This window comes from Pinus tabuliformis, chromosome 9 (assembly GCF_031772625.1).
Source record: "Pinus tabuliformis cultivar Carrire ecotype Pingquan chromosome 9, CPIR1, whole genome shotgun sequence".
NCBI lineage: Eukaryota > Viridiplantae > Streptophyta > Pinopsida > Pinales > Pinaceae > Pinus > Pinus tabuliformis.
The window spans coordinates 889,635,698-889,659,100 of record NC_142307.1 but is presented as its reverse complement, the minus strand read 5'-3'; the positions used below and the strand labels follow the sequence as shown (position 1 = coordinate 889,659,100).

The 23,403-nt window shown below is 39.1% G+C and overlaps 1 protein-coding gene across 1 annotated transcript in view; it reads left to right on the top strand.

Moving 5' to 3' along the window:
- The window catches only part of LOC149151624 (protein REPRESSOR OF VERNALIZATION 1-like), a 337,711-nt gene that overhangs the window by 271,096 nt on the left and 43,212 nt on the right, over positions 1 to 23,403 (top strand). Inside the window, exon 5 of the mRNA XM_089438337.1 lies at positions 3,175 to 3,258. Within this exon, the coding sequence (XP_089294463.1) occupies positions 3,175 to 3,258 (84 nt within the window). The remainder of the gene's footprint in view (positions 1 to 3,174; positions 3,259 to 23,403) is intronic.

The window sequence follows — 23,403 nt, the reverse complement described above, 5'->3', positions numbered from 1 at the left end:
CTGGTTAGCATTCACTCATGCAACTCACATCAAGAAGACCTGCTTTGATACCAAACTGATCTAGATCTTTTAACTTCAAGGATGCATACATAATTGCATATAAAAGAGCATATTAACCAAGTAACTTAACACATGAAAAAGAAGCAGAAATCATAAAGCAACTATGATATTAAAGACACACAAATGATTTGATTACAGAGTTCACTCAATGTGGGCTATGTCTCTGGGCCTTGCTCAAAGTGGGGAAGCCTTCTTTCATTAAGTGGCATCAGAAAAATGAATTACAATCAACTTTACAAAAATGACCCTTATACCTCCAATTCGGATGATGGCCTGAAAATGGAGACCTCAGTTGGAGAAACAAACTGCACCGTTGGATTCATGGCGTGAAAACATGCAAAAATGACTATAAACTTGTCAAATTCTAACATTGGCATCTCTGGCCCTCTAAGGGAATCTTTTCAGCATCTTTGCAAATCCCTTGCTCATGGTTCCGCTCCTCTAGCTACTCCTGGTTCCGTCAGTCTGCCCTCCGCCGGTTTGGTTTGAATGGCAGAAGGGAGGTTTAAATATAAGCTCGTGGGCGAATTGGCCAATGTATGGGCCGTTGGCCCAATGGTAAGTCTCGACAGGGTTCAAACCCCGCCCACACCATACTTGGTGTGAATTGGTTTTGGAATACGCGACTGACATGTTTATATAGTCGGCAGTTAATGTTTTTGTTAGGGTCAAATGGAATGTGGTTCGACGATTAATATACGTGGTTCCATCCAGGTTGGGTGGCTCCGCCAGGGGTGGCCCGCTTACCCTTTTTAAATATATATATTATATATGCCGTTGGAAGGACCGTTGGGTGGTGGCGGGGGTGGCAATCCACCCCCCAAATATATATATTTTTTGTTTTTTTAAACATAATAGATAAAAAATTTCTACTGGAAATTAAGGGTTATTAAACAAATTAAGGAGGCGACAAATTCGCCTATTCCAACCGCCGTTTTCCATGTGCCATGACTTTGCCAAATTGTTGCCTCGTTAGTCACTGCCACTTGGCCAAGTTTGACCAAAACTTTGACCAACTATAACTTGAGCATACAAACTCAGATTTGAGTGCCGTTCACACCATTGGAATCAAGGTGACGAGCACTACGATCTGGTTTTGGGTTCACTTCCATTTGAGGACTTCGATTTTTTTCGAGCTATTTTCAAGGCTACTTCTATATCTAGATCCACCCAAATCGTTAAGTTTAGCTAGGGCATTGCTAGAATTAAATTACTTGAATAGGTTATAACTGCAAATAATCATTATCAGATTTTACTTAACATTAAGCAGTTAATCATACATTAAACCATGAAAGAGTAGTAAAATAAACCATGAGACGAGACACAAAAATTAAGCCTAAGGCTAGGGCAAAACCCACAAGGGGAAAACCCATAAAAAATTCTTCCTTATGAGAGAGAGAGAGTTCATAGTACATCAGAAGCAACATCAATAAAATAGCTAGACCAATACCCAAGAACAAGACAAAAACCCAAAACCCTCCTCTTGAAATTCCAGCCCTCCTTTCTCCTTCAGAAATTCGCTGGAACAAAGCTCATGTGAAGACATATTGATGTGTGTCAATGAGGAGAGGTCTCCTTTATATAGACATTTGAGGAGGTCGAATGGGTGCCTTTAGGAGCCTCTAGCCGACTTGAAAAATATTTGTTGGAGGGAAATTATAAAATTCAAATTTCAATTTTCATTTTACTTTTCTTCCTTCAAATTTTAATTGATGGAAATGCCGACCATGGCTACAATTTTCACACCCATGAGATTCAAGGTTGTTTCCAAGGGAAATTGACCTTCCATCTCAAAAAGATGATCTCATACATAGTCAGTCAACTCGATCTCATTAAGGCTGTTGACTTGATGATGATATGGCTTCCAAGTCAGTCTTGTATCTCGTCTTTGACTTCAGTTGAATTTCCATGCAATTTTGGTCTTTGAGACACATTTATGTGTCCAACACTTCGTAATTTTTTGTACTTTCTTGCCTCTTGATGCCACTGACTTAAGAAAAGTGGGTTTTGAGGGGGTGTTATTGGCTTTTTGATCCCCATAGTGTACCTTAGGAGAATGTTGGGATGGAGAGTATGAATTTTAAGTACTTATATGCCACCAACATCTTCTAGGATCATTTATTTACAATGTTACATAGAAATTGATTAAAAATCTCTTCCTTGGGAATTTTTAATAATTGAAAAATCATATAAAAACCTAGTCAAATTTTGTGACACTTTAGATATGAACTAGCATGGTAATATACATCAACTCAGGCATTAGGATGGACCCAAGGGCCGATTTCCAAGCCATGCTCTAGTTTTGGGGTGTGTATGAGTGAAAAAACTCAGCTAGTTATTCATCATTGAAAAGCGAGAATAATTAGCTAAGTGAAAAAAACACCCTAGAGCAGACTTACTTGATAACAAGGTCCCAAGTCGCCTAAGCCTGTTACAAAATGCATCATGTTAGCGACATTTAATACAATTCCTCTGCAGGGGTGCGGAATTAGAGAGAGAGAATTTAGAGAGAAGAGAGAGAAAAGGGGCATAGGCGCCCTGCTGACTTCTGAACTTTTGTAAAATTTGACGAGTGCCATGTACATTGGGCCATGGGGTCTTCAGATTCAGATTCCTAGATAATTTTCTTGCTTATTTATTCATAATGCTTTCTTTCAAGGTCTCAATATAATATGTTATATATGTGTGTGTGTGTGTGTGTGTGCGTGTGATATATTATATGTATATGATATATATGTAACATTTTTCCCATTTCCAAATTTTTGAAGGGTCAAATTTCCAACGTGCTTCTGTTTCAGAAACTCATATCTGTTTCACCATATCTCACAGCTTAGGTTTGTACATCTTACAATCCTTATGGCTAATTTTGGAAACTAGTAGACATTATTATTTAAATGAAGTTAGATAAGAAAATGAAAGTGATGAAGAAAGTATCATTTGAATATTGAATAGATGCCCTCGTTGACTACTCTAGTAAGGTATGTGAAAGGATTATAAATATGGAGTCTGACATTCTTTGTTTCTGTGATTGTGTATATTTGCACCCTTGTATATGAATACAGGGTATAGTTTTCATTTTGATTTTACATCTAACGTAATGTTGTTCTTCTGCAGAGTAATGCAATATTGGCAACACGTCTGCTAAAGAAAGAGCTGGAACCTTTAAGAGTTTTAAACATGTCACCTGCAGAATTAAAGGTACTTTTTCCCAAGATTTTTTAGCAGTATCTCTTTATAATCAGGTTCCAAGTATGGTGAAATGCAGCTGATTAAATCATTAAACTAAATAGATCTGCTCCCAGAAGTGAAGTTAGCAAGAAGTCAAATTGTATCAAACAATTCCAAGCAGGTTTCTTTTGGAATATTGTGATCATAATTGTTATTTTATTTTCATTCAGTGGCAAACATGGTTTGCAGATAGAACAAAATAATGATTTCTAGTATGCTACAATGTGTCTTTTCAGTCCTATTGCATGCATCCAATTAAGTGAATTAGCTTGTAGTATTTATTATACTTAGTTGTGTCATTCGAGAGCCCTACAGTGGTTGTAAGAATATGCTCATTGTTACCTTCGAGATGTGTGCAAAAGTTAAGTCCAATCACCAAGCACAAACCCTGGGGCAACTTTAGGACACCATTCACTGTCATTTCAATGGTCATCCTCCTCGCTTTAGGCCAGCTCTTCTTTGCCACAAGAGGGAATTCCCTAGCAGGAGTACATTTCTGTTCTTTCAAAGCTTGATATAAAGTCAGATGTGCGGGATGAAGATATTTTTAGATTAAAGTAATAACAAAGTGTTGGACTATCAGAACTAGTGTATATCCATTGGGTGATGGAGTCAATAATAGAGGGGAAAAAGGTCTCAAGTATGATGGAGAAGACATAATTATGACATGCATTGATGTGCTACAGAGTCCAAAACAGATTTTCAGATTGTGCAAGAATAAGCAAGGGTCATTATGTAAAGATGCAACATCACAGCCATGTGATGATAACATGCAACCATGAAAATAGTGAAGTCACCTTATATGAAGCCCTAAATAAAGTAAATTGTGTATGACATCCTTCTAATTGAATGATCAGCCAACAGCATATCAATATTCAAATCTGATTTGATCATGAGGTCAAAGAAGCATAATGTACCTACCACAAGCAATTTTCTTTCATAATTACAACAGACTTCAAACAGTAAATATACAGCTATAACTAGAAAATTCCAGCAGCAAATGTCTTCCGTTATTCAAGGTTATGTTGAGAGTTAGGGAAGACTTTACTTCAGCTGTAACATTCTCTTATTCTTGCAATGATGCCCTTCAACAAAGATTATTTTTGCAGCAAGATACAATTGCAGTTTTTACAAACTGTAGTTATCCCTGCCAGAGAGTCGAAATGGAGGAACCTTCATTGAGCTTGACCCTTAACTTCTTCCTCCCAATGGATCTTCAACTAAGCTTAGAGGGAAAATCCCATTCATCCAACCATGCCTTTGCAAACTAGAACTCTCTTCATTTCATAGAGCTTCTCGTCAAACATTTTATAGTAAAATGCTTTTGAGTAATTTCTAGATCCATGGACGCTCTAGAAATAATTATATTAAGATACATAAAGAAGTTCGTGAAGTTTCTACAAAATAGGGGTTTGGTTTGATTTAGTTTTTGCTGCCACATGTGTCTCTAAGAATGATTGTCTAGTAGCTGTGAGAAATTATGAGTCGAACACATCAAAAAGCCCTACTGCAATATTTGGTTTGCTATCTCCTACTTGTTCTTTATATTAACACGTTATTTAATAACATAAACATCTAAGTAAACACAACTGCAGCCTTCACAAATATATAGATCAACAATTGAATTAAACCGAGACAACACAAGGGAAACCATTACTTTTGGATAATCGTCCCCAGAAAAACCCAATGCGGGTAAACTGGTGCAGCATGTAGAGGATTTTATTATTATGCAGATTCTGAATACAACTAGGGTGCCAAAAATGGCTCACGCTTCAGAGAATTTCCTTGGCAGTGGAACATCTCTCTGGAAACAGATATTCCGGCAAATCAACAGCCGAATGAACAACCCCATAGTGACTCTGATTGTTCCTTGAGTTGGATAGCGAAAATTGCTCCAAGCACTCCTCTGGAATTGCATCACCCTCTCTGAAACTGCGTCACCCTCTCTGGAACTGAATCACCCTCTCCTGGCTAATTTGCTCTCACTCTGCCCCATAGAACCTCCTCAGCGCAACCTCTTCACCCCAGCATTAGCCTCTGCAGCCTCTGCGCTGTCTGCGTCAGCCTCTGCAACTTTCTGCGTCAGCCTCTGCGTCCTCTGCGTCTGCGTTTGCAGCTTTTGTGTCCTCAGCGTCAATCCTCCTAGGCTCTGCGTTGCCTATTTCGGCTCTTCTCTATCTCTCTGATATGTATTCTTCGACCTCCTACCGAATTGCCCCTCACTGCAACTGATCATTTGTTCGATTTCCTCATCAATCCTCAACCCGAAAAATCGAACTGACTGATCTCTCTTGGTTTGTTTCCAACTGACCCTCAAGCCTCCTCTTATACTTTTCCTGTTGACGATTGAACGGTCGAGATTAAGTCCCTAATCAACGGCTAAGATTAGATTTGGCGCGATCCTCATTATTTAGAACTTTCTCACCCATATTATATTAATACACATTAATATTTTAATTTTCCTAAGTTTAGACTTAGAGACCCATTAAAAATATTAATTATTTTAATATCTCTTTATCCGGGTGGAATTTCTCCAAACGATTTCTGGGTCTTGGGTTCCTCTCCACCATGTCTTAGCCTCTCCACACATCCATGGCTAGAGCACATCCGATGCTTCAAAAAAACACTCCTTTTTTAATGAGGATGATGCTCATAGTAATGATCACCCAGAATCAGTCACTGTAGCATATGTTGCTTTGGCTGCTGCCTGCTGCTGCCTTGCACTGCTGTTCTTGTACTGCTGCCCATGACACTGCCACTGCCACTGCTACATTTGTATTGCAGCACCCTCTCAACATGTTGCATCATGCTGCCCATAGCACTGCCATTACTAACTGTTGCACTGCAACTTAGTTACCGAGAAGTAGGTAACTGACTTCCCCCAAATACTGACATCCTGGTCAGTCTGGAGGCGTTGTGATGCTGAAGCTACCTCTGCTGCTATCCTGTGCTCTATCTGCTACCATTGCGCTGCTACAAACACCTCTGTGCCTCTCGCATTGCTGTAACCTCTGCTGCAAACACCACTATGCCTCTTGCACTGCTGTAACCTCTGCTGCATTGCTATAGACTTCTGCACTCTAGCCCTGCCTTGTCGCTACACCACACTTTGCTCCATCCGACACCTGTCATCATGCTACTGACGTTAAGGGCTCCCGTAGCCGAATGTGATCCAAGAGTTTGGGCACCTCAAGGATCATGCCCCAACGTGTAGTCCTCTTAACTACAACTTAGTGTCACCTCACCTCTTCTCTAGAGGTGCATGAGCACTCATGGCACAATCATCATCAGTCTCGACATCCTTCTCTGCCTTTGCTGGAGCTGCCTTAGAGTTGGAAGCTTCTCCCTTGCCTTTCTTCCTAGGGCACTGAGATGCATAATGTCCCAGCTCCCCACAGTTGAAGCAGTTGACCTTGGAGATGTCCTTCTTCCTCATCGCTTGCTGTTGCGCAGATGCTAAAGCCACATCCTCTTCCTCTTTCTTGACTCGAATCCCCTTACCACTACTCCTCGCCTTGGTCAACCTCCTGATCTCCTCCTGCCGTAGAGGTGCCCACATCTCTTCCCAACTGGGGAGATTCGCTTTGCCCAAAATGCTTTGGACAAACGTCTGCCAGTCCTAGAGACTGCATTTAGAGCAGTCCTGACCATAAACTCTGGATCCGGTGTGGACCCCACGAAAGTAAGCTGGTCGCGAATTCCTTGCAACCTGAGGAGGAAGTGATCTATCTCCTCTCCTTTCTGCATCTGATATGACCTCAGTTGATTCTCTAATAACATCTTCCACTGCACGGAAGAGCCCTAGCATAACGTGGTCAACGTTTGCCACATCTCATTTGTTGTGTTCTTCTCAACAATATGTGGTATGACATGATCCTTGACCCTGTCTAGGATCATGCATTTCGCCTTTGCCATGGCCTCCTCATACTTATCATTTACATCAGGGTCATCTGGGACAACTACAGTTTTCAAGGCATAGTCCTTGATGCAATGTTTATCCAAGATTGCTAGGATCCTGGTCTTCTAGATGACAAAATTGGAAGCCTCGTCCAATCTGTCCTGGTCCCTCAATCCGTTCACTGCCATCTTTGCTCCTCTTCTAGACTCCCTCTTCCCTCTTAGAAATCCTCTTGCCAATTGTCGAATCACTCCTCTCCAATTCCCCTTTGTTGGTGCAACTCGGATCTTGATTTCTTGGCTAGAAATCCATCAAGGTAATGCTTCCCTCTACCTTGGTTCTACCTCCTTAGACACTGTTCTGCACAGACAGAAACAATGTCCCACCAGCTCCTCAAATCACAATCTACACAGCTCCCTTAGCCCCGACAACTGAAGAATCTAAGCGCTTCTGGCGCTGCGCAATCACAGTGTGAGCTGGATCAGCTCCTCCTGGCCACAACGTTAATCCTTCCCGGCTGAGAAAGATGACTGGGCACTGTGTAGGCCTGATCTACCCCCGTTTTGTCTCTGCGTTGGCCTGGACTGCTGACGCAGCTACTGCATGGGCTCCTCCCAGCTACTGCGTCTTCCCTTCCTTGCTCAGAATGCTGATGCAGGCATTGCGTGAGCCTCTGCGTCACTTTCTTTGCACTGCGTCACTCTTCCTTCTGTGTCCTTGGCTCTGGAACAACGCTGTCCCTTGGAACAACTGCTTCTCTGCTGCAAATCCTCGAATTTCTTCTACTGGTGCCTTCAGTCCTCCTTGATCTGCAATCCCTCTGATACCATGTGAAAATTTCTAAATCTAACACATCAGAAACCCCTACTACAATATCTGGTTTACGATCTCCTACTTGTTCTTTACATTAACAAGTTATTTAATAACAGAAACATCAAAGTAAACACAATTGTAGCCTTCACAAATATACAGATCAACAAATGAAATAAACTGAGACAACACAAAGGCCACCGTTATTTTTGGACAATCGTCCCCAAAAAAACCCAATGCGGAGAACCAATGCAACATATAGAGGGTTTTATTAATAAGCAGATTCTGAATACAACTAGGGTGCCAGAAATCGCTCACCCTTCAGAGAATTTCCTTGGCAGTACAGCCTCTCTCTGGAGACGGATATTCTGGCAAATCAGTAGCCGGATGAACAACCCTACAATGACTTTAACTCTTCCTTGTGCTAGACATTGAAAGCTGCTCCAAGCACTCTTCTGGAACTGTGTCACCCTCTTTGGAACTATGTAACCCTCTCCTAGCTAATCTGCTCTCAGTTTTGCCCCACAAAACCTCCTAGCATTAGCCTCTATAGCCTCTATGCTGTTTGCGTCAGGATCTACGGCTTTCTACGTCAGCTTCTGCGTTCTCTGTGTTTGCCTTTGCAGCTTCTGTGTGCTCTGCGCTGGCCTGTTTAGTCTCTGCGTCAGCCCTCCTAGGCTCTGCGCCGCCTCTTCCAGCTCTTTGCTGCCTCTCTGATATGTATTCTTTGGCCTCCTGCCTAACTTCCCCTCACTGCGACTAATCACTTGATCGATTTCCTTAGCAAACCTCGCCCCAGAAAATCGAACTCACTAATCTCTCTTGGTGTGTCTCCAACTGACCCTCAAGCCTCCTCTTATACTTTTCCTGTTGACGATTCAACGATCGAGATTAAGTCCCTAATCAATGACTAAGATTAAATTTGACTTGATGCTCGTTATTTAGAACTTTCTCACCCATATTACACATTAATATTTTAATTTTCCTAAGTTTAGACTTAGGGACCCATTAAAAATATTAATTATTTTAATATCTCTTTATCCAGGTGGAATTTCTCCAAAAAAATTTGGGTCTTGGAGATCTCATGTGCCTTAGCGTCTCCACCAATATTCATAGCTAGAGCACTTCAGATGCTACCAAAAGTCAATAGTAGTTTCTTCATCCCAAAATACGAAAAGAACTCAAGAGAAGGTTAAACGCTCCATTAGAAATGGTCAAATGTAGCTAGCGTTTTGAAACAACAAATTTTGAATCACCATAACTCCCTTAACATTTATTAGAATCTTTATTATGACCTTAATTCAGAAATGTTGTAGCCACATTGCATCTCATCCCTACCTGCGTTGGTCTGTCAGGAATCTAGGCACCATGTTGAAAGACAATCGCTCTTGTTTGGAAAGAGTACATAAAGGGGTTGTTCTAGATGGTTCTAAATGGAGCGTTTTTTACTGATGTGCTTCTCTTTTAACCAATGTGTGATATGAATGCTAAGTTGTCATCTTCTTAATAAGGACTTTCGTTTTCTTTTGTACATGTGTTGCTCTAAGTTACCAAGATATGGATCTGGATACAAATTTGTTGGATTTTTGAAAAGCCAGGATCCAAATGCGGTGATGATACATCAAGTACAAAAATATATAATAATATTTAAATTTTAGAAAATATATTTGATTTTCAAAATCAAAACCATTCATGAATCACAACATTAGAACTAAAATTATTTGATAATTTATGTATCTGAATATTGAAATGATGCATCTTGCCTCATACAAAAATGATAGTAGTAAATACAAAATGAGTGTTTCATCAATGATCACTTTATTAATATGATAATATAAAGTGGGTCTGTTTACAAATCCTGAAATAGGTCCACATCATCATCATCTGCATATTGCAACTTTGCCTCGTGAATAGATGATGGTGTGCCATGAATGTCAAAAGTTGCTCCAAAAGTAGTAATTGGTTGTGTAGCATCCTCAAGTAGATTAAGGTGAGTCATGGCATTCAATGTCATGTTTAAATTAGATATCCCAGGTTCCACATTCCACATACTACTTCGACCTTTCTTATACTCTAGACTAGAATCCGATAGAAGGCAAAGGTTGGAATGAACTTACACAAGATCCTCAGCCTTTGTTGCTACTAGTCTGTTTCACTTCACTGAATGAATGAAGCCATATGTACTCCAGTTCCTCTCAGCTGATGAGGAACTGGCAACTTGTGATAATAAACCTTGTGACTAGAGTTGAGAGATAAGTGTTATCCCCACCATAGAAGCCCACCAAGTGATAGGATCCATATGCCCCCGATCATCCATGGCTAGTGGATCCAAAATGTTCTTAGTGGATAGTATAAGGTTCCTAGTGGATAGTATAAATGCTTCATGGCTAGTGGATCACATACTTGTTTTGCAATTCCCACTTATCTATAGATTTTCCTCAAAGTTGTTTTATATCCCTGTATCACTTCAAAATATTTGTTTGGAGCTGCTCTACTAGGTAAAGACAATGTCACATTCACTTGCCTTGATAATTTCTCATATCCTCTCTAACATACTCTTTGTGTTCTCATAGACTTCCCCCAAGCAAGGCATATTTGTGTCAAATGCCCTAACCATGGTTATTATTGGTTTTGTGAAATGCAAAAGGTATTGGACTTTATCCCTCCATGCATCATCAAGAATGATAGACTTTATTCTTTGGCCTCTGTCAGAAGTTGAAGTCTGTTGAGAAATCAAGGGTATCATGGTGATTAGGTTCTTTAGATAGATTTCTCTTAGACGATGACGTTTGTGAAAATTCGAGAATCCCACCTGAATCACCAACTGCATCAACTGATTAAACTTCTCCTATCTGTTAAATACTGAAACAAATTATTTACCATTTCCTACAGCAAATATCGAAGCGAACACACTACAACCTTCACTTAATTAATTAATTTGCCAAAACAAGAACATAATAAATAGAGAAAGATGCACAAGTGACAATATTTTTTGGACAAATGTCCCCGGAAAAACCCAATGCGGGAAAAACCGGTGCAACAGCTCTGAGAATTTTTATTATTATGCAGTAGTTTCTAAATACAACTTTGGATGCCCTTCTGACAATCTAGTTACAGGGAAAATAAACTGGTAGAAAAATTTAGTGAGATTACCTCACTCTACCTGACAATTTCGGCTGTTCCGGCAGCTGGACCAACTGTCCCCGACTATCTCTGCGCTGGCCTTGCATCAACCTCAATAGGTTCTGCGTCATCCCAACTGGGAAACATCTGCTCTCTGGAGTAGTTTCCAGCCCTCCCAGCTCAGAAATCTCAGCTCCTTGGCAGATTTTAGATTTATGCACTGGAAGACTGCGTTGCTTCCGCGTGAGCCCTTTTGGCTATGTGTCAGCTCTGTGTGGGCCCTTTTGGCCGAGGGTCAACCCCTCCTGGGTCTGCGCTGCCTCCTCTTGGTGTCTCTTTGCCTCTCTACTGTTGATCTTGGGTCTTGGAGAAGATACTCCAACCCAACTATCCCTGCCCCTCATTGCAAAAGCTCACTATCGAATATCTCTCGGCAGCTGCTCTGCTTCAGAAAATCGATTCTTTGAACTCTCTCTATGTGTCTTCCAAGTGACCCTCAAGCTTCCTTAAATAATCTCCTCGTTGACATTCAACAATCCATATTAGAAGCTAATCAATGGCTAAGATCGTTTCTGCTTGATCCTGGTCTTCTTCTAGAAGTTACACCCACAATTTATATTAATACCCTTTAATTATTTTATTTTCCTAGACTTAGGGTCCCATTAAAAATAATTAATTATTTTAATAAAGTTGTTTCTGGGTGGAATTTCCCAAAATGCTTTCTGGGTTCTTTGGAATACATGTGCCTAAGCCTCCCTGCAAAATTTGAGACTTAAAGCACATCTGCTGCTACCAAAAATCAACAACATTTGGTTGAGATTGATCTTTTCTTCTTATTAGTTTTCTTGTAATTTATCATGTCACTTTCTTCAAGATAAATGCCAAGACAATGAAGATCACGACAAGGGACACAAATGTAGGCACATAGCCAGGGCGAAACACCTCTCTAGGGGAAAACCCAGTCCAAACTCTTCACTAGAAAATCAAGATGAGAAAGACCAAGACCCTTGACACCTAGACCAATGACACCTTTCATCCATCAAGTCAACCTTGCTCAGAGATGATCACATCATATCCTTCGGTCTTCTAGTCATATGAAGGCTCAGTCCTGTAACTATATGGAGCCTCAGTCCTGTAGTCAGATATAATCTCTATCCTGTAGTCATATAGAGTATCGGTCTTGTAGTTCATACTTTGATCCTTAAAACCTATATTCAACACTTCGTTCTTGCAATGATACTTGCAACTTCGTTGTTCTGCAATGATACCTGTAATGACACTTGCAACCCAAACTTCGTTGTTTTGCAATGATGCTCAAAGCTTCGTTCCTGTGGTTATCTCCTGAAACTTCGTTTTTGTAATACTATCAGAACTTTGTCCACTGCTACTGTAGGGTCGAGGTTCCTTCGATATATATAGTTGTTCCTGCCTGTAATTGAGCCGACATAAATAATGATAGAAACCGACTTGTAGAAATTCAATTTTGAGGTCGACTTGCAAGGGGACTTGATGGAGGAGGGTTTGACAAGATAAAATAAATTTCTATCTTTGACTTTGGCTCAACAAATATTCTAGAGCACTTAATGGGTGCTTTGACCTATTCACCATTGATCCAAGCATGAAATCCATGCTTTAATAAGTCAATTTCTTAAATAATAAAATAATAATAATGACTTTTGGAACCTTTTAATCCAGTTTTATATTAATACCCATTAATATTTTATTTTTCCTAAGTTTAGACTTAGGAACTCCATTAAAAATATTAATTATTTTAATATCTCCCAAACCGGTTAGAATCTGCCCAAACCATTTCTGGGTCTTGGAGATCTCATGTGCTTTAGCCTCTCCACCAATTTTCATGGCTAGAGCACATCCAATGCTACCCCAAATCAACACTCCCTCTTAGTGAGGGCTGTGCTCTAATAATACTCCACACTGATTATCACATTGATTATCCGACATCGGTCCCTGCGCTGATGTTAGGCCTCCTCGCCCAACATCCTTTGCACTACTGCATCCTACCGCTACCCATGGCGCTATCACTGCCACTGCTACATCTGTACCGCAGCTCCTTTTGCATTAGTGTTGTTGCTGGTCCATCTTCCCAACACTGCATCTGCACTGCAACTCCCTCTGCATCCATGCTGCTGCTAGTCCTTCTTACCAACATTGCAACTACACTGCAAACTCCTTCTCATCATGTTTCATTGTGCTACTACTGACTGCTATTGCACTGCAACATCATACCCATTTCTGCTACTGAAATGGATTCTTTATCATCCCCATCTTCTCCCTGAAATAATCAAACTTGGTTCTTCCAAGGGCCTCGGTAAGGATGTTTGCCACTTGTTCTCCTGTAGGAGTGTAGCTCAACTGTACAGCTCCTTGTTGGACACAGTCTTTGACAAAGTGACACCGGATATCAATATGCTTTGACCGATCGTGAATCACTGGATTCTCAAAGAGCTTGATGCAATTCTGATTATCACACATGATTCTGGTCGCCTCCATCTTTCTTTTGAATAGTTTCACAAGTAGTTTTCTAAGCCATATGGCCTCGCACAAAGATGTGCTTGCGGCCATATATTCTGCCTCAACTGAGCTCAGAGCCACAGATTTCTGTTTCATACTGCACCAGAAGGTCATTCCTGATCCAATGTTGAAACAGTACCCAGAGGTACTTTTCTGATCCACTAAACTTCCTGTCGAATATGCATCAGTAAACCCACTCAATCTGATATCCTTACCCCTAGTATACAAGAGTCCATAATCGACTGTTCCCTGTAAATACCTGAGAACATGTTTGGCTGCTGCCCAGTGCGCTCTCTTTGGCTCCACCATTTACTGACTGAGAGTGTTGACAGCGTAGCAAATGTCTGGCCTGGTATTGACCAGATACATCGGGACACTATGAGCTGCCTGTATAAGGTGGAATCAACAACTTTGTCTTCTGATGCATCAATATTCTTTCAGTTGGTTATCATTGTAGTAGCCGTGGGTCTACAATCCTCCATCCTGAATCTCTTCAGGATTTTTGTAGCATATCTCCCTTGCCCAAGGAAGATCCCCCCCTTTTGTGCCAAACTTCCAACCCTAAGAAATAATGCATTTGTCCCAAATCCTTCATGTCGAATTACGTGGCTAGATTCTTCTTGTAGTCCCCTATGAGCTTGGATGATCCTGTCAGGAAGAGATCATCCACATATAATACTAAGATTAGAGGCTCATTCTCTACAACCAGATAGTAGAGATTTGAATCTGCGTCACTCTTAACAAATCCCATTTTCTGCAAGTAGCCATCGATTCACCCATACCATGCTCTAGGTGCCTGTTTTAGCCCATACATGGCTTTCTTCAATCTACATACATGAGACTTCTTCTCATGTGTCGCAAAGCCCTCTGGTTGTTCAATGTATACTTCTTCTTCTATCACACCATTCGGAATGCCGTTTTGACATCCATCTAATGAATCTCCCACCCCATCTGTGCTGCAAGCGATATCGCGGTTCTAATAGATGTATACCTGGCTACTGGGCCGAAGGTCTCTTCGTAGTCAATTCCTTTCTTCTGAGCATACCCCTTAGCCACAAACCTAGCTTTGTATTTCTTAACACTGCCATTTGTAGTGTATTTAATCTTGTAGATCCATCTCGAACCTACCACAGATCTGTCTTGAGTCCATGGCACTACCTCCTAGACATCGTTCACCATTATGGAGTTGTACTCCTCTACCATCGCATCTAGCCAAACCTAATGTTGAGTTGCCTCTTGAAAACTGGCAGACTCCCCATCTTGAGCTACTAATGCCTAATATCTATCTGGCTGTTTTCGATCCCTCTTATTGTTCCTTGGTGCATCGATGAAGTCCTCTTGCATCTCGCAGAATCTGACTAAGTTCCCTTCTTGTTCTTCCTCTGCCAGCAGGTGCTTTTATTACCTCCACCTCATCCTGTGATTCTTCCTGACCCGAGGAAGAATTCTTTTCTTCCGTTTGTTGAAGAGGTTTGACCAACGGTTCCTCTTTTCACTGCTCCTCGGAAGGCATTTCTCGAGATTTCCTGAAAGCCTTGTCTTCCATGAACTTCACATCTCGTCGAACTACTACCTTCCTGCTCCCTGGAAGATAAATTTTGTATGCCTTAGTGTTCTCGCTTCTTCCTCTTTTACTCAGGTATGCGACAATACTAAATAGCCTAAGCTCCCAAATATCCTGAAATGACTGTCTTCAGGCATCTTCCCTGTGAAGACTTTCTCTAGAGTAATCTTGCCCAATGCCCGATGAGGAGTTCTATTCTGAACATAGACTATTGTGTTTCATGCTTCTGCCCATAGGAATTTTGTTATATCTTGATTATACATCATGGCCCCAACTGCTTCTACAATAGTCTTGTTCTTTCTTTCTGCTACTCCATTCTACTCCGGATTGTAAGGAGCTGTCCACTCTCTTCTGATGCCCTCCTTAGCCCAAAAATCAGTGAAGTCCTTATCGACATACTCTCCACCATTATCTGAGTGCAAAACTTTTATTTTCTTCCCAATCAGATTCTCCACCAGAGCCTTGAACTCTTTGAATAGACAAAAAACCTCATTCTTGGTTTTTAGAAAATAAATCCAAGTTTTCCTTGAGTGGTCATCAATGAAGGTGAGGAAGTACTCGACACCACTAAGAGCTTTAGTGGACATAGGTCCGCAGATATCTAAGTGTATCAATCCTAGTACACTCTTGGCCTTGTTTTTACTTCTAGGAAATGTTGCTTTGGTATACGGTCGAGATTAAATCTCTCATCAACGGATAAGATTAGATTTGGCTTAATCCATGACTTTTGAAACCTTTTAATCTAGTTTTATATTAATACACATTAATATTTTATTTTTCCTAAGTTTAGACTTAGGAACTCCATTAAAAATATTAATTATTTTAATATCTCTCAAACCGGTTAGAATTTGCACAAACCATTTCTGGGTCTTGGAGATCTCATGTGCTTTAGCCTCTCCACCAATTTTTATGGCAAGAGCACATCCAATGCTACCCCAAATCAACAGTTTCAACAACCTACATGTGTTTTTGTAAGTCAAATCTCAAATTAGAAATAAAATTAAGAACTCATACATCATAACACTAATTAAAAAGTGAGTACCTTTAGTAGCTCCAACTTTGCAAAACTCCGATATGGCTTGGAACATCGAATGATTGGTGATAAATATTTGGAACTCCTTTGACGCTAGGTATATTTCATTGCAACATTTGAATCATTGCAATGAATGATCTTCAAGATTGCCCATTGATTTCCTTTATAATCTCTCGTTGATAAATCAGCAGCCAAGGTTTGGATCTGAAATGATCTATTCGATGGCTAAGACCACTTAGAAACTTTACAAGAAGTCTCTAGAGGAAAATCGACGATGTCTTAGTTATTACTAATTAATTAATCTATTTCCTTAAGTTAAAACTTACGAAAATAATTAAAAATTGATTAATTAATTCAATTAAGACATATACATTCAAAAGAATAACTTGGGCTTGGAGATATTTTCCGCTCTTGTTTTCCTAGCCTCATGGACACCACTTGAGGCTAGAAAACACCTGTAAGAGCTACATCAACCAACACTCCCTCTTAGTGGGGAAGGTGTTAAAGTTGTAACTAGTGCCAGTCTTCACATTGTAATGTAAAACAATCATTGTAGTATTTATTATATTCATTATTATTATTTTATTTTTTGTCAAAGCATGTTCTTCATGCTTATAGAGTCAAAAGAGTAAAAAATAATTAATTACAAGTCAAAAAGAAAATGTATTCGAGTCGAGTCCCATTTGGACTTTTGTAAGAAAACAATTTCAATTCTATTTTTGAGTCTATAAGTCCACAAAAAGTCAAGTCGGCCATCCTTGGAACAAGTCGGCCTAGGCCTCCAAGAGACCCCTGTTCGACCTTCTGGATAGCTATATATAAGAAGCAAGTTCGACCCTCTTGAAGATTATTCATTCACACACACAAGAAGTATATCTGTACCATGCAAAGGAGGACAAGAAGGAAATGTCAAAGGAGAGAGAAATGAAGTCAAAGAGGATATAATTTTTCTTGACTGAATTTGAGACTTGAACGCTGAATATTTCTGTGCTACCGCAGGCCCAAAATATCAGGGGTGAAATTTCAGGGGCTGAAATTTCAGGAGTTTACCATATTTGGACAGTTTGACCATTATTGACTTTGAGATTGGAGGTGACTTGAAGGAGGGTTTGACTTGGCATTTTTGGTGGCATTCTTGGTCTTTGATATCTCATTTTGATCTGATTCTATAAGAAAAGGATTGTTGGGTTTTCCCCTTCGTTGGGTTTTGACCTGGCTTGGAGCCTCTTTTTTCTGTCTCTTGTTTCTTTGCTTTTCTTGAAAGACTGAACATTTGTATAATTGCTTGATGAAGAACATTTTAGAAATAATAAGAAGACATTAAACATTCACAAGTAATTATTAAAACAGAGAAATCAAGCCTAACCTCACTACACTTGATTTCTTAACATGGTACCAGAGCTATGGTGAAGATAGGAGCACTAATGAAGAGACCCTGGCTTGGAGCCTCTTTTTTCTGTCTCTTGTTTCTTTGCTTTTCTTGAAAGACTGAACATTTGTATAATTGCTTGATGAAGAACATTTTAGAAATAATAAGAAGACATTAAACATTCAAAAGTAATTATTAAAACAGAGAAATCAAGCCTAACCTCACTACACTTGATTTCTTAACATGGTACCAGAGCTATGGTGAAGATAGGAGCACTAATGAAGAGACCCTAGGTAGGGCTAAATCTGAAAGAAATCGAAACATAGGATGGAAATATCTAGACATCTGAATCTAAGAAAAGAAACAGATCTGAACTTGTGGTGATACTTTGTGAGCAGTCCAAACTTGTGATAGCATTTGTGAACAATCTGAATCTGTGGTGATACTTCGTAAGTGATCCAAATTGACTGTGATGTGATAGAAGATTAGAACTGTCTGTGACAGTGAAGATCATAACCATGTGTGATAGAAGATCTGAATTCTCTATGATATGACTGAGATACGTATTGGAACAGAGGTCTGTGGTGAGTCATGACTGGTAGAAGATCCAAACTTATACACCAATTTATCCATCAAACATAAAGAATGAAGTCCGACCTATAGAAGCTTGGATCTCTGAAGATATTTTCTTTGAGGAATCCAAGCAAAGTTCTGAAATTAATTATTTCTACTCATGCTCTGTAGTTAATGCAAATCTGAGGCATTATGATCAATGCAAAGGTTCTGTGACAACATTTCTCTATGACATCCAATAGCATCACACCTCTGAATTTCAAAACACTTATGATGACATTGAACTATACAAGGAATCCAAAAATTTGTTGGGCAGTCAAATGATGAATTTCTTCATAAATCTGAGTTCTGTTGCATCTTATGTGTGGCACTGTTCTCTATGATCATATGCAAATTGCGAGCGACATTACTTGGTAACATATGCAAAGGAAAGAGTTTATATGCAAAGGTCAGAAGCTTCTCATTTCTGTGACAGATTCAATGTAGACATCCAAAAGCTCTTGACATCTAAACTACTGAAGCAAGTTTCATCTCCTTGAGTTATGTGGAAAAACATTCATTTGCTTGTGAGAAAGACTATATATTACACTCGCATGTCTCAATTGGAACACATCAACACACACTTATTTAATTTGAACAAAATAAACAAGGCTACTCACTGAAGGAAATTTGGGAGGCTAATTTAAAGTGAAGGTCTGAGACAAAAATGGTTACACTCTACAATAAGTCCACCTATATCAATGAAAAGGGTCGAGACCCTGTGGCAAACCATTAACTTATATTTGAAGTTCACTATACAGTGATAGAAACTACAAGGAGCTGATCCATTGTCTCATACTCAAGGAAAGGATTGAAGGATGAAGTAAAATAGACCATAGTCTGGAGCGTTTAAACTTTAGACCATTATATTTACCTTGCTCTAGAAGCTTGAAGTCTGCATGTCTGAAGCAAAGAGTAGTATAGTTGAAAGTCGATGTGCGAACCTTTTTTTTTTTCTAGGTTAAGACTAAACTAAGTACCCACGGGGAATTGAACCAGTGACCTATCGCAAGGAGTGTCTTAACAGTGCACCCATTCACCGTCAATCCAAAGCCCCGTGGGCTGATGTGCGAACCTTTTGGAGATCATACGAGAATGTAATTGCAGACTTCTTTTGAACAAAATTGAAAATAATTCTCATGGACAAAATTGAAAAATTAGCTTGAGTTACCATGGCATGAAGTTCGAATTCACTGTGAGCATTTCTCTTTGTAGCAACCCAAGAAAGTTATGTTATGATACCATATAAAAATGGAGAAGAAGAAAGCTTGGACATGTATGGTTAAAGAGGTATGTCTAATTTCTCTTCTTTTCATGTCCTATGCCAATTATTTTACATATAAATTCTAAGTCTTCTAGGTCATGATCACATCTAGAAATAGACATAAAGGGTAAGCTAACAATCTTATGCATAGATATATTATAGACCAATGATATGTTAGCATTCAAAGTTTTTCCTTGCATAAAGGTTTTTGTGATCAATGAATGAAATGAACTCCATCTCATAGAAGGCTTGTTAATAACATCTCTAGGGTTTTTGCAACTAACTTATTAGTATGCTTGTAGAATTTGCAATTCTTAAATGGTAGATCTTGAAGACTTTGGAGAATCCAGGGTTTTTAAACCTTAGCAAAGGTTTGAATTAGAAAACCCTAGGAAGAAAGTTCTAACTAATCATTTCCATTGTAAGAAGAAGATCTAGTTCTTGAAGAAGACAGAAATGACATCATACTAATGTGAGAACAAGGTTGGTGAACTAGTCCAAGATTAAGAGGGAGTTGACTTTCTTCAAAAAGATAAGTACTCTACATCTCCTTTCTTTGACTGCTACTGTTGTTATTTTGTCTATGCAATTTGCTTTTTGTTCTCTCATTGTCTTCTAATAAAGCTTGTAGGTCAAAACAAGAACTATCTAAGATTTACTAGCAGATGGAAGAATTGAAAGAATGTAGCAAAGCACGAAGAATTTTTTGAATCTTAATAGACGAAGAAAGCAATTTGAAGTATGCATCAAAGAAGTCAATTTGATGGCAGCATGAATGCAAGACTTAATAAAAGAAGTTCACTTACCTCAACTGGAAAGAGGGAGTTGCAAGATCGTGGATGGATATGACATTACTTGAGCTGATTGGATTTGATTCATGGACACATCAATTGAGTCGGCAGTGTTGATGATGAATACATATACTATCGATGGTCGAATCTACTTGGAAGTTGGTATGATTTTTTTAGAGCATGAAACAAAATTTTGTTGCACTGTGAAGGAAGAGAACATGGAAGCTTGTACAATTAGCTATGAAGTTGTATTGGCTCCATAAAATGTTGTGATGGACTATTTGATGACACGTTGGGTTCGGTATGAGGATAGTCATAAAACCAGGAAGGTCGAAGCTTGTTATGATGTGATGTAGATAGGAGCCAAGACAAGGTTACTTGGGAGTGAGGGCGAAAATAGGGAGCAGGAGTGGGAGCGGGAGCGAAAACGAGGAGCAGGAGCAGGAGCGGGAGCAACATTTTCAGAAGCTCCGGGTTTGATGCATATATGTCAACAAAAGCATGTAGAATGATGAAGTAGATATAAAAAACATAGATTGAACCATATAACAACAATCATCTAGAAGATATAATCTTCATCAAACATGTCCACAAGTTAGTAACATAGTAACATACAACATCTTGAGTCTCATGATTCATCAATCTTAAAGTTTCAAGCTTTCAAAATTTAATATATAACATTTATCATCATTGATCACCAAAGTTGTACTTGTAAGCTAAGTGTAACCATTACAACAAATAATATCTAACATGAAATGAAATGTTATAAAATGAAACAAATTTCAACTTTCATGAAGCATCATATTCATAATTCATTACTAATGAGTTATAATTGCCAACTTCAAACTTCAAACTTAAATTGTCATATATTGTTTACAAAAAATATCATATTAAATATGAAAGAGTCAATAGTTAAAACTAGAAAAGACAAGTAAATCTATTATCTATTGCTAATGCTTGGGCCTTTTGCCACCACGAGAAATGTCTAATTTTTTAGTCTTGTTGGAAAATCAAGATCTTTGTCATTAATATCACCCTCTAAGCATTAATATCCAGAAGTGTCTTTGTCATTACCTTTGGATTTGTATAGGGATCTTTGTCATTAATATCACCCTCTAAGCATTAACATAAGATAGAAAAAGCATGGCATGTCAAGTCAAGTCAAGATTTTGTTTGAGTGATGTGTACATTTTTAGGAGGGTCATGATAGAGGAGTTCGACAACAAATGTCACTAACATCAAGGTAGATAGAGGGATTGGTGCTCTTGATTAAATACGAGTTCCATACCCTAATACATGACAAAATCCAATGGAAACATTGCAATCCCCCCAATTCTGAAATCTTGAAAAACTGATAAGTCTGCTGTATTTTGAATGAAATCTAAAATTATACTTCCTCCATATGAAATCCAATGAGGTCGGAACCACTCTTAAACATCCTGAGTCATTTCATGGTAATGCTAAAAATTTAAGTAAAAGGATGAAAATGAAGATCAAGGAGAATGTCACTTTTACTTTAAGAATTTAACATTACCATGAATAACATATCAATACTAGGGCCATAGGCTTGATCATTAGACTGCCCTTGTCAAAACTTATTTGTTTCTTTGAAAAAAATTGCATCTGGAATATTACTGCAAAAAACATTTGCAAAAAAGACTAAATGCTCTTGAAAAGGCAGGGAGTGTTTTTTTTAGGTAGCGCGCTCCCGAAAATGCTTCCTCCTCGGGAGCATTTTTGGGAGCGCATTCCCAGGCACTCTGGAGCTGCTCCTGCTCGGAGCGCGAATTGGGAGCGGGAGTGTGAGGGGTGAGGGGCGCTCCCCCGCAACCTCGAGCCGAGAAGCTACAATGGATCTCCACAGGACAAACAAGTAGCCGATGCATTGATGAAGTTCCTTTTCATGAAAAAGGATGAATATTTTTGAGACAAACTTAGGCTTGTGGATATCTCCTCCCTAGTGGAGAGGGAGTGAGGATCTCCTCCCTAGTTAGGAGGGAGTGAGGGTGGACAACATGTTCTCCATGTGACACATACTATGGTCAGGACTAACAACCATAAGCCTAGTGCATGAACACTGGTAGTGAGAATGGTGGATTGGATAAGCATTCAAGATGTTCATTCTAGAGTAATGTATTGTGGTTGACTAAGAATAACATCCTAAGTTGGAGACATGGACTTTGTAAAGAATGGTATGGAGGACGTACTTTTCCTTGGATTATGAAATGGTCTTGTGAGGTCATACATTGGGAACACTTGAGTGGGGTATGTGCCTTGAGAGGCTGGTGTCCAAATTATGCCTCACAACATTGTGCCTTAATCTAGTGGAGAGATATAGCGTACTTGTCATGGCCTTGGTATTTTTGACAATGCTAGTTATGATGATGTAAATCATTGTTGATGCTTATCAATGTGGATCCTTTCTTATATGAATATTTCAACTTGAGAATATCATATTGAGTCACTATGAATACCTCCCTAGTTAAGACTGAGTGTTGAAGTTGTAACTAGTGTCAGTATTCATAATGTAATGTAAAACAATCATTTATGTATTTATTATATTCATTATTATTATTTTATTTTTGGTCAAAGCATGTTCTTCATGCTTATAGAGTCAAAAGAGTGAAAAAGAATTTATTATCAGTAAAAAGGAAAATGTATTTGAGTCAAGTCCCATTTAGACTTTTGTAAGAAAATAATTTGAATTTTATTTCTGAGCCAATGTGTCAACAAAACGTCAAGTCAAACCTCCTTGGAACAAGTCGGTCTAGGCCTCCCAAAACACATGTTTGATCTCCTAGATAGCTATATATAAGAAGCAAGTTTGACCCTCTTGGAGATTATTCATTCACTCACACAATAAGCAATAAGTATATTTGAACCATGTGAAGTGTTGAAATGTGGTTGTCATTAATGTCAACCCAAGCAACACTAGAGGATGCCCCACCTTTGTTGACCAAAATGACATGGAAAATCATGGTTTCTCAAGTTCAAATCATCATTGTTGGATTCCCTTTGTCGAGCCAGTTCCCGTGGTATATGGCACTCCATGAGAGCCTTCATAATTTGAGAAATATGCTTGATTGAAGTTGAAGCCCCAACTTGTGGGAAAAAAAAAA